Genomic DNA, 13,599 nt, shown 5'->3' with positions numbered 1-13,599 from the left:
TATTCATTTGGGGAAAGGGTATCATTCTAAGAAAACCAAGAATTCTTCAGAGGCACAGTTTTTCCCGTAATACCAGTTTCACTATCAGAGAACAGGATATTGAGTGTTAAACAAATGGTCCCCAATCTTACAATGGTTTGCTTACAATTTTTTAACTTTACAATGGTGTGAAAAATCTGCATGCCATGGAAACTGTACTTTGATTTTGGAATCTTGATCTTCTCCTAACCTAGCGACAGGTACATGATACAGTCTCGTGATGCTGTCAGCCGTGCCAGCACAAGAGCAAACAACCGATACTCTGACAACCATCCTCTTTTTCACTTTCAGTACAGTATTCAACAAATTGCATGAGATATTCAACACTTTATTATAAAATAAGCTTTGTCTTAGAGGATTTTGCCCAACTGTAGGATAATGGAAGTGTCCTGAGCGTGTTTAAGGTAGGCTGGCCTAAATTCTGATGTAGAGGGGTGGTAAGTGTATTAAATGCATTGTAAACTTATGATATTTTCGACTTACGATGTGTTTGTGGGGACTTAACCCCATCATAAGTCAAGGAAGACTACACAAAATTACAAAAAGAGTTGTGCTTGCCTTTTAAGGATACACAGTCAAGGATCAGTTCTACCCATAGGACTTCTCTCGTGGTCCAGTTGTTAAGACTTTCCCTTCCAATGCAGGGGGTGTGGGTTTAATCCCTGGTCAGGGAGCTAAGACACAAAGATCCCACATGCCTCAAAAATAAATAAATAAATAAAATAAAAGCAATATTGTAACAAGTTCAATAAAGGCTTTAAAAATGTTCCACATTAAAAAAAAAATCTTTAAAAGTATCAGGTCTACCCAACAAAAGCAAATGAAGAACTGTATAAAACCTGGTGAATGCAGGACCACTGCAACAAGCCTCACTATTTAGACACAGGAATATACTGAACCTGTTTCCTTTGCTAACATTCTTACTCTCCAGTCCTAAGCACTCACCTGGTTCAGCTCCCACATCCTGCATCTCCTTCCTCTTCCCTTGAGAGCTCATTCGTTCTCCTGGCTCCAGCCCTTCCCTGTGCTAAGGTTTCCTCCCCATCTCCCAGACCTCCAACCCATATCTCTGCCTGCCACTTGAATGCTGTCCTCTAACTCAGTATGTTGAGAAATGCAGCTCTCTTCCCCACCTTGACCTCTGTTAGTGACGTCACTGTTCTTCTGGTACTCAGGTTGGCAAGCTTAGAGTCTCTGCCTCCAAGTGGGATGACTGCAGAGACGGAAGTCTTTCTGACATGTCTCTTCCTCCCTCCCTCACTGCCCACCCCCCATCCCATTCTGTATGTCACGTCTGGCCGAATCTTCCTTTGACCTGACGCTGTCTTCACTATGTTACTTCTCTGCTCCAACCTTCTTACACCCACTCAACTCCTCTGTGTAGTTAAGGAGGCCACCGTGATCCAATCCCATCCTATCTGTTCAAACCTGTTTTCCACTGCTCCTCAAGAGCGTAATAAAGGTACCCATCACACATATTATAAGTGAGTTTTGTGTTCATTGTCTCAAGTAATTCTCATAGTATTAACACTAACTGGAAGCCAAAGAGGCAAATACCATCCCTATTTCGTAGTCAGAGAGACCACGATGGGCACAAGGTCACACCAGTAAAAACTGAACAACCGGAATAGAACCCAGACCTACAGACTCATCTTGAGCAGATTTCACTGTAACCTGGACATACGCCTTCCTTGGCTTCAGCTCAGCAAACCCCCATGGAGGGCCCACTCCTGATTTAATACTTCAGTGCATACACATAAGGATTTCTGCCCTTGTTCCCGCTCTGAATGGGAAGAGGAGAGCTACCCTGGCATGGAAGACCGGGGTCAACCAAACAGTGGACCTGGGACTGCAGCGAGCACAGCCTGGAAGGGGCTCAACGGGGACTTGAGAACTGACGTGAGTGTTAGTAAAGCTTTCGAGCACAGATACCATGTGAAAAGGCCAATAATGGCTTTTAAAGACCATGGTGGCAGGCAGGTGGTTCCTGGCAGAAAAAGCAGCAGGCACACTTTCACATCCCTCCCACCCCCCTTCAAGGGTCTCCAGGCAGTGGTCCTAGACTAGTCCAGGGCTGACCCTCTTCCTGTCTCTCTACACTTCACTAATTTAAAAGGATTCCTGTTCATCTTGCTTTGAAAGTCACCTTATCTTCCCAACAACGATAAGTTTAAGTTAAGAAAGAGGTCATAGGCCTTCCCTCCTAGGCCACTGGTTGAGAATCCACCTTGCAATGCAGGGGACATGGTCAGGGAACTAAGATATCACATGCTGCGGACCAAATAAGCCTGCAGGCTGCAGCTAGGGTCAGGGCACCGCAATGAAAGATGCTGCGTGACGCAACAAAGATTCCCCCCACCCCCACCCCCAGCCACGACTTAGACCTGACGCAGCCAAATAAATGCGTCAATTTTTAAAAAGAATGAGATCACACTTCCACTCTCCAAACACTATAGGGACCTGGTAATGGCTTTTGTTCACAATGACCATGGGAAGAGTTTTGAATGCCCCAAGGAAGCCTCACACCTTTGACCTTGTTTTTTTCATTTACTGGCATGCCATGTGGCTTGTGGGATTCCCCAACCAGAGATTGAATCCAGGCCCTTGGCAGTGACAGCCGAGTCCTAATCACTGAATCACCAGGGAATTTTCTTGCTTTTTCTTTTTAAAGATTTTCCACCCTGGCTTCCTCAGACGCCTAAATTTTGGTCACCCACCCCCTCATCCAGGGACTGCCAGTGGGAAGGGAGCAGATGTTCAAGGATCCTTTTGGGGGGTTCCGTTCAGGGCAGTGGAACTCCTAGGTTCTTTCTCCAGCTCCAGGTGGGTGGGTGGGGGTGCTGAGCACACTTCCAACTTAGCCCAGCAGCTCACAGACCTCCCCTCAAATCGTGGGACCCAACCTGGCTCTGCGTGAACTGGTGCTTGGCACCACCACCCAGCTGCTCACAATGGCATCCCCTTTGACGATCTTGATCACTGAGATCCAACCTAAAGGCTTGCTATGCATCCAAAGGATCTGAGACTTTAGTGGAAAACAAGGTACAGAACACTATGCAGAATGTCCCCTTGTACACCTTCACAATTATTTCTGGAAACAGGTGATGGTGGTGGCCTTACGGAAGGAAAAAGGGGAGGGCCGGGGGATACACTGGGGAGGATACTGGCTTTTCACCACGGGCATTTTGGACCAGGGGCATAGTTTTTAACTATGCAACCAATAAATTTTTAAAACATTTTCACCATTAGGACAAAGAAACTGCCTTTTAAATCCTAGAAAGGTTTAGAAAGGTAACAAGTCAGCCCCGATCATTCCTCTGAGAACACAACAGTCTCTTCCCCCTGTTGAAATCCTTCTCCCAAGGCCTCGTACTTGGCACTCAGTGTTGAATGGCCATAATTTACTTCCCCAGCTAAATGCAAAGCATTCCCTAAACAAGAGGAATTGTAGAACGAAGACAAAGGTGGGGGGTAGGGGAAGTAATATGGCTGAGAGTGGCTCTTGCCTCGTATATGCCTTGACCTTCCATGACCTGAGTACCGCGCGCGAGGCGTCCGGGTGGTGGGATGTGGGCCCTGCCCCTAACCTACCAGGAGACAGAAGACACTGCACAAAGAACGGGGGGAAAAGCTACATGGGTTTGAAAGGAAGAAGTTTCTGAAGAAGCTCATTAATAATAGCTGAGGAGTATTTATTCAGTAAAAGATAAGAAAATGAATAAAGCAGGACAGCTGGCAAAAACTCGTAAGCACAGCTTGACACCAGGGAGGCAAGTGGATGGGGGTGGGGGGTGTCATCCCTCTTGGCAGCTCAGTTACCTACAGAGACATCGTCTGAATTCATTTTTCAGCTACATGTGATCAGTCATTCATTCAGGAAATCTTCCTGAGCAGCCTACTATGTGCAGGTCTATGCTGTCTCCAGCACTCAATTCATGAGATTGCAGTTTTGACCTTACTTCATCATCAGTGACAGGTCCTTGCTCTTACTGCAAAGCACATGTCAGCCTGGCCTCTCAAGCAAAAAGTAAAGATTATTCACAGACAAAACAGCTGGCCAGGGAACCACATGTGATATGCAAGTCAGAGTTGGATGGATCCGAGACAAGAGTCTAAGCAAACCAACTCAGAGTGAATCCCATTCAAACAGTACTTATAAAGGTTTTCTCACGCTATTTACAATTTTAAAGTAAATTTACTTTAGAAGCACCGAGGAACTCTTTATTTAATACCACCATAACATAAAAGTTCACACAACTGCTTCTTCAAACCATAATACAGAGCTTTATGACAACCTACAAGTGGGAACCCAAAGAAGGCAAACACCATGCCTCAGAGATCAGGAAACATTTACAAAGTTCAACTGTTAAAACAGTTCAACATTCCAGTAGTGAATCCAGCTTGGATGGCAGTATACACAGATTACACATTCTTCAGGGAGGTGAGAGGCCTTTGGACTCTTCCCCAGGTGACTCCAGATGCTGGGCCTGCGGAACTTCTTTCAGAGGCGGGTTCTCCTCCAATGCAGTTTGGGATTCGACACCCATGGATTCAGATTTCCGGGACACTTGACTACCTTCCTGTTGCTTAAAACACCAGATATAAGTACATCACTCAAACGTTATCACTTTCATTCAACTGGCTGAAAGTATTAATATATGACGAGGCACATTCTATCACTGAGTCAAAAATTTAGCATTACTATCTCAGGTCAAATTCAATTATACACAATAAACACGAAAACTCTCTACAGAACCACAATTTTAAAAGCCCTCATGACAATTCACTTGTTCCATGCAGCAATCCTTACCACAAAATTCTAGTTTACTCAGTCTACCAGGATTTGATCTGGAACCACGGGTGGAGAAAGAAAACCAAGCCTTCTTTTAACCTCCGACAATCAATCCTAGTAAGAGCTGTGATAATAAAATACTCACAGTCCTTGCTTTTTCTACTCGTCTTAAAATGACACCTTCCGCCAACAAAGCCTTCCCTGCTTCCACAAATAACTTCTCTTCATCTGTTTCTCCAAGTTTCTGTAGCTCAATGTACTTCTCCACGAACCTAAAATTCCAAGCAGTCACATCTTTGCTCTGTATACTGAGAGTTGTCAAATCCTGCTGTTACACATTACCAAGTATTCCCTTAAGAGATCTTCCCATAGGAACATCTTTTTCCTCAAGTGGAATTCAACAAAACTCCTCAACCTGACAACTAAGCTCTAAAACAAGGAAAGGTAACCCAAGACTTGTGGACTGACTTACCGTTGACAGGTAGACTTGAAGTTTGGGTTGAACAGATCAAAAGCTTTTGGACCAGATCCATAGGCTGCATAAAATTTCCTTGAAAATACAAAACAATACAACATAAATCTCCAGTTACAGATCATGGCCAAGAATGGAGTAAAGAATAATTGCTAGACCCTGAGAAATTGAGTATAACATGACTTACAGACCCTGAGCCAAACAGCTTTTGTCTTCAATAAGCCATGTGTGCACATGGTAAATACATGAAATGTTACAGAAAGGCATCCAGGGCAAAGTAGCACCCCCCCTCAGCCCTGTACCCCATCTCCCAGTTCCCCTCCATGTAAGCAACACTAACCAGTTCCCTGTGTACCCACCCAGGAATGTTCTATCCATATGAGTATACATGTATCTATCATTCCCTGTGCTCAGCCACATTGTGTAACCCCCAGGACAGTAAACACATCTTGCCTTTTTACTTAATATTTCTCAGAGATCATTTCAATTCACTGCATGTAGATTGCTTTTAGTCCTTTGCTATTTTACTGTTGCAATGATTACCTTTATCCACATTTCTTGGTGTACTATGGAATAATTTCATAAAAATGGATTATTGAGGCTTTCCTGGTGGCTCAGTGGTGAAGAACCCACCTGCCAATGCAAGAGACACGGCTTTGGTCCCCGGTCAGGGAAAATCCCACATGCCATGGAGCAACTAAGTCCGTGCACAACTACTGAGCCTGTGCTCTAGAACTTAGGAGCCGCAACTACTGAGCCCATTTGCCACATCTACTGAAGCCCGCACATTTTAGAGCCCATGCTTCCTAACAAGAGAAGCCACTGCATTGAGAAGCCCGTGCACCACAGAGTGTAGCCCCCATTCTCCGCAACCAGAGAAAAGCCTTTGGAGCAATGAAGACCCAGCACAGCCAAAAATAAATAAATTAAAAAACTATTTTTTAAAAATAGTACTGTTGGGTCAAGATACCTTAATTTGTAATCTGACCTTCCAAACTGCCAAAATGCTTTCCAGAGGGAGGGGCTGTATCCATTTATACCCAGACAAGGGTATCAATAGGCAGATAGGAGACTGCCTATTCCCCAAACCCTGACCATATTATATTTCCCAACTTTTTGACCTTTATCAGTCTGACAGGTCACCTGTTGTACTTCACTGTAGTTTTGCTTTTCTTATTAAACAGACTCAGTATCTTTTCATGTTTAAAAGCAAAGGAATTCCCTTTTCTGTGACCTATCCATGTTCTTTGCCCATTTTTTCCTTTTAGTCGTTTTACAGCAACGTAAACAGGAAACTAGCCCTTCGTCATACACGTCGCCAAAGTTCTTCCCAGTACGTCAGCTGATTTTTTATTTTGCTTATGGTAGTTTTTATGTGCAGAAAACTTTAATGCTTTCATTTATGGCTTCTAGATTTGGTGTGTTTTTTTTCAACTTAAATAAGTTTATTTAAATATTTACTTATTTGGCTATGCCAGCAATCAGTTATGGCACACGGGATCTTTATTTACAGCATGTGAACTCTCAGTTGCGACATGTCCCCTGCATCGAGAGCAAGGAGTCTTAGCCACTGGACCATCAGGAAAGCCCTGGCTTCTGGGTTTTTATGTCACGCTTAGGTAGGCTTTTATTAATATCATTGAGATTATTTTTCAATTATCCCATGTTTTCTTCTATTACTTTCATGATTTTGCTTTTTCCATTAAGATTTTGGCTTCCTAGATGTCTTAGTGGTAAAGAATCCACGTCCCAATGCAGGAGACACAGGAGACTCAGGTTCTATCCCTGGGTCAGGAAAATCCCCTGGAGGAAGACATGGCAACCCACTTCAGTATTCCTGCCTGGAGAATCCCATGGACAGAGGAGCCTGGTGGGCTGACTGTCCATGAGGTCACAAAGAGTTAGACGCAACTGAGCAAGCACACATTCAGTAAACTTATTTTGTTGTTATAAGTCCTTAAAATATCAAAAACATCAAAACAAACAAAAAAGCCAAAGAAAAGATAAAGGTTCAAAAAACTATTTAAGTTCACAGTGTTATAATTTGGGCATTACAAGTAACAGGAGGATGCAGTAAAATATTCCATTCTCCAATGACCACCACCCAGTTCCGCTGCTGTGTACACAGAAGCACAAATGATTTTAACATATAAACAACCCTGAAAGCATCCCGACCAAGTGAATGGAATGGACCTGAGCAGAAAGGTACTGGAAGAATATTTAATGCCCTAAAGACCTCTGAAAATTTCCAAATACAACCAGAACATACTTGTTCTCCTACCTCAAAGGTGTGTTGGGCAAGGGGGGCAGCGTGGTTTTCAAGTGAAAGGTGGGCGCCTGGACCTCAATAAACAATATGATGACTTTCTAAGTTTTTTGTCTTATTCAGGAATAGGGGCAAGAATAAGGGATATGTATTCATTTCAATTAGACACAGTCTCTGATCCTAACATTCCAGATGTTAAAAACTGACATCAGTATTTAAGGGAAGGAGATTTATCCTGTGAATTCCCGGTCAAGTCGACCTCCTTGAGCCTCACAGTTCTCATGACTAAAACGGAGACGAGGATACCTATCTTGCAGGATTAGAGTAAAACCTAAATGAAGTAACGTTTGTTAGGGGCTTAACACAGTGCCAGACACCAAACAGATGCCCAGAAACAGGTAGCTATAACTGCAATGGCTGGTCAGCTGCTGGGCACCAGGTTCTAATTCGAACTTCTGCTTCTCTGTCCTGGGGAGGGGCACTGATTACCTAGTCTGGCGAGATAATTCCTATGTAAGTGGCCAGACTGCTGGCTAAACCTTTCCTTCTGAAGTTGCGCTGCCTCTGGTCCACTGTATGGGCGCCACACTCACGCTCTAATCTGATCTTCGTGGTAAAAGATGTCCTGGGTGGGAGATTTAGCTTTGCCATATCGCAAGCGAGGCCTTCGGAAGACCGGCTCCCGCAGCGGAGGGAAGGCGTTATATATGTCAAACCAAAGGGGTTTCTCCTTCAACACCCCAGCCCGAATCAGGTCTCGCGTCCTGAAGGAAGAGTAAAGAACAAACGTCAGTAAGTGACAACAGCCTGTCTGAGCCCCTGATGCAGTCTGAGACACTGGCAGGGTCGCGGAGTCCAGAAGACAACCGGAAGGAGGGCAGAGCAGGGGGTCCCCTACCTGCTAGATGGTAAAATGTTTCCAAACTCCAAACCAACCAAACAGTGCTCAGGGTTAATCCACCTTCTCATGTGCGTTCCACTCCCCTCGCCTCATCCACGTCCAATCAAGGAAAATGCAAAGACTGTTCTGACCAGGCCCAACGGCCCCATCCTCCCTTATTTTTCCCAGAGACCTCCACTTGGAGCCCGGCTGGTAAAGAATCCGCCTGCAATGCAGGAGACCCCGGTTCGATTCCTGGGTCGGGAACATCCCCTGCAGAAGGGACAGGCTACTCATTCCAGTATTCTTGGGCTTCCCTGGTGGTTCCGATGGTAAAGAATCCGCCTGCAATGCGGGAGACCCAGGTTTGATACCTGGGTTGGGAAGATTCCCTGCAGAAGGGGAAAAGGCTACGCAATACACTCCAGTATTCTGGCCTGGAGAATTCCATGGACTGTGTAGTCCAAGGGGTCGCAGAGTCGGACACGACTGAGACTTTCACTTCACTTTCCACTTGGAGAGCGGAAAGGTGCGATCTTGAACGTGCGAACTAAGAAATTCAAGCGGTGACGCAGCCAAGCACAATTTTTCAGAAGCAGGACAAAGCACGAGAAAGGCCTGGCCAGGATCAGACCCACCCAAGAAAGGGCGTAAAAGGGGGAGACGCGCTCGCGCCCTCGGCACACCCCCGGCTCCGAGCACGCACCGCGTGAAAATGCTCCCCACGGTTTCCAGCCGGCTCCCCGCCATGCCTGGGGCCTTAGATCCCGCGCTGTGCCTGTACCGGAACCGGAAGCGCCCGCGGCAGGCAAAGTGGGCGAAAGTCGCGGGTCGAGCCACCGATCGCAGTGCCCGGGTTGCGGCTCGAACGGGAGGGCGGGGCCAGACGGAAGCAAAGGATGGCCGAATCGCCGCACTCTCGGCTACTCGCCAGGCTCAGACAGGAGCACTCGATAGCCGAGCCACCAGGGCGGGAGAGAGCCAAAGCCGGGCAAAAGCAATACATGACCGATCCAGGAGAGGGCTTATTTGTCGCTTTACCCTTTCTGGCCACCTCTGCTCTTGAAGGAGCCAGGGAAGATGATGGGGAGGGAGTAGGGAAACGCAGCCTAGGTCCTGGGGGAGCCAACAAGGCCAGGAATTCATGAGGCGGAGATCAGAGATCACCAGCTCTAGGCTCAGTCTGCGTCTCATTTTGGTTGGAGTCACATGTGGTGACTCAAGGACGGAAGAGCAGATAACTAAGGAGGGTCTTGGAACGCAGGAACGGAAAAACCAGACCCTAATCGTCCTTCGCTCCCCCATGGTGTAACTATTAATGGAACAGTATAACCTGTCTCTCCTCCTACCCCGTAGGGAGGAGGCATTTGCCCTACTCTTTCCCCCACGCAGTATAGGAGCCTCATCCAATCAGCAAATGGCCCGCAAGACCCCTAGCGCGCTCCTTGTACCCTGGCTATAAAAGTGGACTAAGGACCCCCCATTCAAGGTCGGTTCTCCCTTGAATTGGCCCGCTGTTCTAACAGCATCTCCCACTCTAATAAGCTTTATTCTTTTTTCATTCTGTCTCATGTCTGGAAATTCTTTTCCAACCCGCGCCGGGACCACGATATCACAGTCTACGCAGAGGGAAACCGAGCCCCGAGGAGGGACGTCACCTGACCAGGGTCACTCTGGAGCCCAATCCTCCTTCCTGCGTCTCCTGCCCTTAAGCGCTCCCCACTAAACCCTTTGGCCCTGAAGCGCCACCTGCATCCGCTCGCTGCAGACAGCTGGTGTTTTCTCCCCGGGAGGCGTCGCTAGCTAGCTGCTCCTTGGAGCTTGAAAAGTGAAAGTGTCCGGAACAAACAAATTCCGAGTAGGAAGCTCAAAAATCTGGGGGAAATACACTCTCAGGATAACCTTTTAGCCCAATAATCATACTTTGCGTAAAGGATCCTGTAGAAATTAAAGCACAATTTCACAAGGATATTTGTGCAAGGACTGTCGCTGCAGCCGGAGAAGGCAATGGCACCCCACTCCAGTACTCTTGCCTGGAAAATCCCATGGACGGAGGAGCCTGGTAGGCTGCAGTCCATGGGGTCGCAAAGAGTCGGACATGACTGAGCGACTTCACTTTCAGTTTTCACTTCCATGCATTGGAGAAGGAAATGGCAACCCACTCCAGTGTTCTTGCTTGGAGAATCCCAGGGACGGAGGAGCCTGGTGGGCTGCCGTCTACAGGGTCGCACAGAGTCGGACACGACTGAAGCGACTTAGCAGCAGCAGTCGCTGCAGCATTGTTTGTAATGCACCCTCCCATCCATCGAATGGGAAATGGCTGGATAACTATGCTTCATGTAATCTATGGAGTCTTATGCAGCTATTAAAACCAACGAGCTAGATCCACATGTATTGCTGTAGATGATGCCCATGACCTACTGTAAAGTGAAAAGGAACTTGCAGAGAAGCGTCTTTAACCTGTTAAAAGGAGAATGTTTTCCAGTGTTTGTGTTTGTATGCAGATAGAAACTATGTGGAAAGGCACCCATGGGCTGTGAAAGTTGATCATCTCCAGTGAGATTGCAGGAGGGGAAGGGAGATTTTTTTTCTTTATGTGTCCTTCAGAGTTTGACCTGTGAAGAGTCTATATTCATGGGTGGTTTTTTTTTTTTTTTAAGACAGAGGTCTTCTGGGGAGGTGGGGGGCGGCTGTGCTGGGTCTTCATTGGTGTGTGGGCTTTTCTCTGGTTGCAGCTGAGTAGGGGCTACTCAGTGGGCTTCTCATTCTGCGGCATCTCTTGCTGTGGAACACAGGCTCTAGGGCGTTCAGGCTTCAGTCGTTGGAGCTCCTGGGCTCCAGAGCACAGGCTCAGCAGTCGTGGCACAGGGGCTTAGTTGCTCCCACGCGTGTGGGATCTTCCCAGGCCAGGGATCAAACCCGTTTCCCCTGCATTGGCAGTGGATTCTTCACCACTGAGCCGCCAGCGAAGCCCCTGTATTCATTTCTGAACTTTTGAATCTAAGGGAAAATCTCTTGGAAGAGGGCAGCAGAGGATGAGATGGTTGGATAGCATCACCTATTCAGTAAGCATGAACTTGGGCAAACGCCGGGAGATAGTGAGGAACAGGGAGGACTGGCGCGCTGCAGTCCACGGGGTCGCAAAGAGTCAGACATGACTTAGTCAACTGAACAACGACAAATCCAAGGAAATGTTTTGAATCACGTACATACAAGCTATCTCTCAGGAGTCCATTATCTTTGTCAGCAAGAAAGAGTGTCAAGCTGTCCCAGAGTCCTCTTCTGGGAGGCTGGTGAGGTGGAGGAGGGGATTGTCTCATAAGCTGTTACTGTGTCTTTGTGTTATCTCACTGAATCCACACACCTATCCACAAGCGGCTGTTGTTACCCTCATTATAGATGAGAATGTGAGGCCACAGGGGGTTAAGTAACTTGTCTGATAAGTAACAGTCAGAGCTAGGCCTCCAGCCCCGCCTGGGCACTTTCTGGGACTCCACAGTGCCCCTTACTGGTGCCTCTGGCTGGAGACCGGTGGGCTGAGAAAGACAGGCAAAACAGGCCCCAGGGGCTGGGGACAGGCTGATCTGAGGCCAGGGGCTGACAGCGGGGGTTTCCCGGCTGCCTCGGGACCCTCTGGAACAGGGAAGAGAGAGCATAGGTCTGGCCGCTGGGTCGAGCGTGAAGTCCTAGGCAAGTCTGTAAGACCTTGCTCCAGGAAGCGCAAACACGCTCCCAGCTAAAAATAGTCTTTCTAGGCTTCAAAACAAGCTTCTAATTCTGTCCAAGTCAGAGCCAGCTGCCAACCCCAACCACAGACACACTTCCCTTCTCCCACTCAGGCCTGCCCCGCGGGCCACGGCCATTACCCAGTGACTGCTGCTAAAGAATGAGAAGGGCTCTTTCCAAGTTCAGGGAGGGGAGCCAAAGACCCAAGCCATCTGTGGGGGAAGGATTGCAAGGGGGCAGTTTTCTCTCGAGATCTTCTTCGGGAAGTGCCTTCCTCTTCTGAGCCTTCAAAGTTTCCCCTCCAGCATCCTATTTCATGTTTCTGTGACTGAGAACAGAATATTAATGGGTAGAGTAAGGGTGGGCTTCCCAGGTGGGTGCTACTAGGAAAGAAACCGCTTGCCAATGCAGGAGACATAAGAGATTCAGGTTCAAGCTGATCTCTGGGTCAGGAAGATGCCCTGGAGGAGAAAATGGCAACTCACTCCAGTGTTCTTGCCTGGAGAATGCCATGGACAGAGGAGCCTGGCGGGTTACGGTCCATGGCGTCACAAAGTCAGACACAACTGAAGCGACTTAGCACGCACGCACACAGAGTAGGGAACCATGGAGACATGGCAGCAAGATGGATTGGGAAGCCTCTGAGGCTGCAAGGGAAGTGTGCACTCCAGCGAGCATTCGCTCTTCATGCAGGAAGAAGCTAGGGGCGAGCAGAATGGATAGTCAGGGTTTTCTGTCTCCTTACCCAGGCCTTTCAAGGCTGCAAAAAGCTGATGGACCCGTGCCAGACACCACTCCAGAGACCTGGATTATCTCCTCCCATTGTTCAACTCCCTGAGGCCATAGGTCATGTCCTGACAGTCGCACAGATAAGAGAATAGAGCTTGTAAACTCTCCAAAAGGCCATGCTTGCATGTGTGCTCAGTCACTTCAGTTGTGTCCGACTCTTTACGCCCCCATGGACCGTAACCCGCTCGGCTCCTCTGCCCATGGGATTCTCCAGTCAAGAGTAGTGGAGTGGGTCGCCATGCCCTCCTCCAGCCAAAAGACCATATTCCTTCCATGATACCACTCAGCCCCGTTTTGTCCCACTGTATCACACTGTAGATGTGCTCACTAATCCTGGCATCTTGTGGACTTAGGTAACTTTTCAAGACTCTGTTTCCCCAGGTGACATCTGTCAGCTATCTAAGTGGCCTGTTGCCAAATTAAAAGCGATCATTCATGTGCAGCATGAATCACAGTGCCTGGCACACAGCGGGGGCTGGCGAGTCACAAACAAGTCTAGTGGCTGTTACGGCATCACTCTTGCCGTCGTGTCCTGTAATCCACTGATTGCCACCTGAGACTTCGGCCTTTTGATGCTATTTCATAGATCACCTTAACGTTTTTTTCTCTTGTTAAATAATCCATTTGTCCCAGAA

General features: G+C 47.5%; 1 protein-coding gene across 6 annotated transcripts; it reads right to left on the bottom strand.

Annotated features, from left to right (window-relative positions):
• Window positions 1–4,233: 4,233 nt before the first annotated feature.
• MRPS23 (mitochondrial ribosomal protein S23) lies at window positions 4,234–9,231 on the bottom strand. Of its 6 annotated transcripts, none has more exons than XM_086360835.1 (5): window positions 8,468–9,231; window positions 8,163–8,333; window positions 5,304–5,381; window positions 4,977–5,103; window positions 4,234–4,625 (listed from the first exon to the last, which is right to left on the bottom strand). In XM_086360835.1, the coding sequence occupies exons 1-5, from the start codon at window positions 8,536–8,538 to the stop codon at window positions 4,473–4,475; spliced, it is 600 nt and encodes a 199-aa protein (XP_086216961.1). In that variant the 5' UTR covers window positions 8,539–9,231; the 3' UTR covers window positions 4,234–4,472. The 6 variants fall into 6 exon arrangements, with proteins under 6 accessions (XP_086216961.1, XP_086216962.1, XP_086216963.1 ...); XM_086360836.1 differs by having other exon boundaries at window positions 4,234–4,619; XM_086360837.1 differs by having other exon boundaries at window positions 9,156–9,231.
• Window positions 9,232–13,599: the final 4,368 nt, after the last annotated feature.

The sequence above is a fragment of the Bos grunniens genome, chromosome 19 (genome assembly GCF_055505025.1).
Source record: "Bos grunniens cultivar Pamir isolate PY7600 chromosome 19, Bosgru_T2T1.0, whole genome shotgun sequence".
NCBI lineage: Eukaryota > Metazoa > Chordata > Mammalia > Artiodactyla > Bovidae > Bos > Bos grunniens.
The sequence above is the reverse complement of the archived record's forward strand: the minus strand, read 5'-3'. Positions and strand labels throughout refer to the sequence as shown.

Bases quoted from the DNA above. Each gene is read 5' to 3' on its own strand.
- MRPS23 (XM_086360835.1), bottom strand. From the start codon at position 8,538: ATGAGAAGGTGGATTAACCCTGAGCACTGTTTGGTTGGTTTGGAGTTT. The intron at 5,382-8,162 runs GTGAGTGTGGCG...TGTATTTTCAAG, and splicing joins CACGAAGATCAGATTAGAGC to GAAATTTTATGCAGCCTATG. The intron at 4,626-4,976 runs GTGAGTATTTTA...TGGTGTTTTAAG, and splicing joins GAGTAGAAAAAGCAAGGACT to CAACAGGAAGGTAGTCAAGT.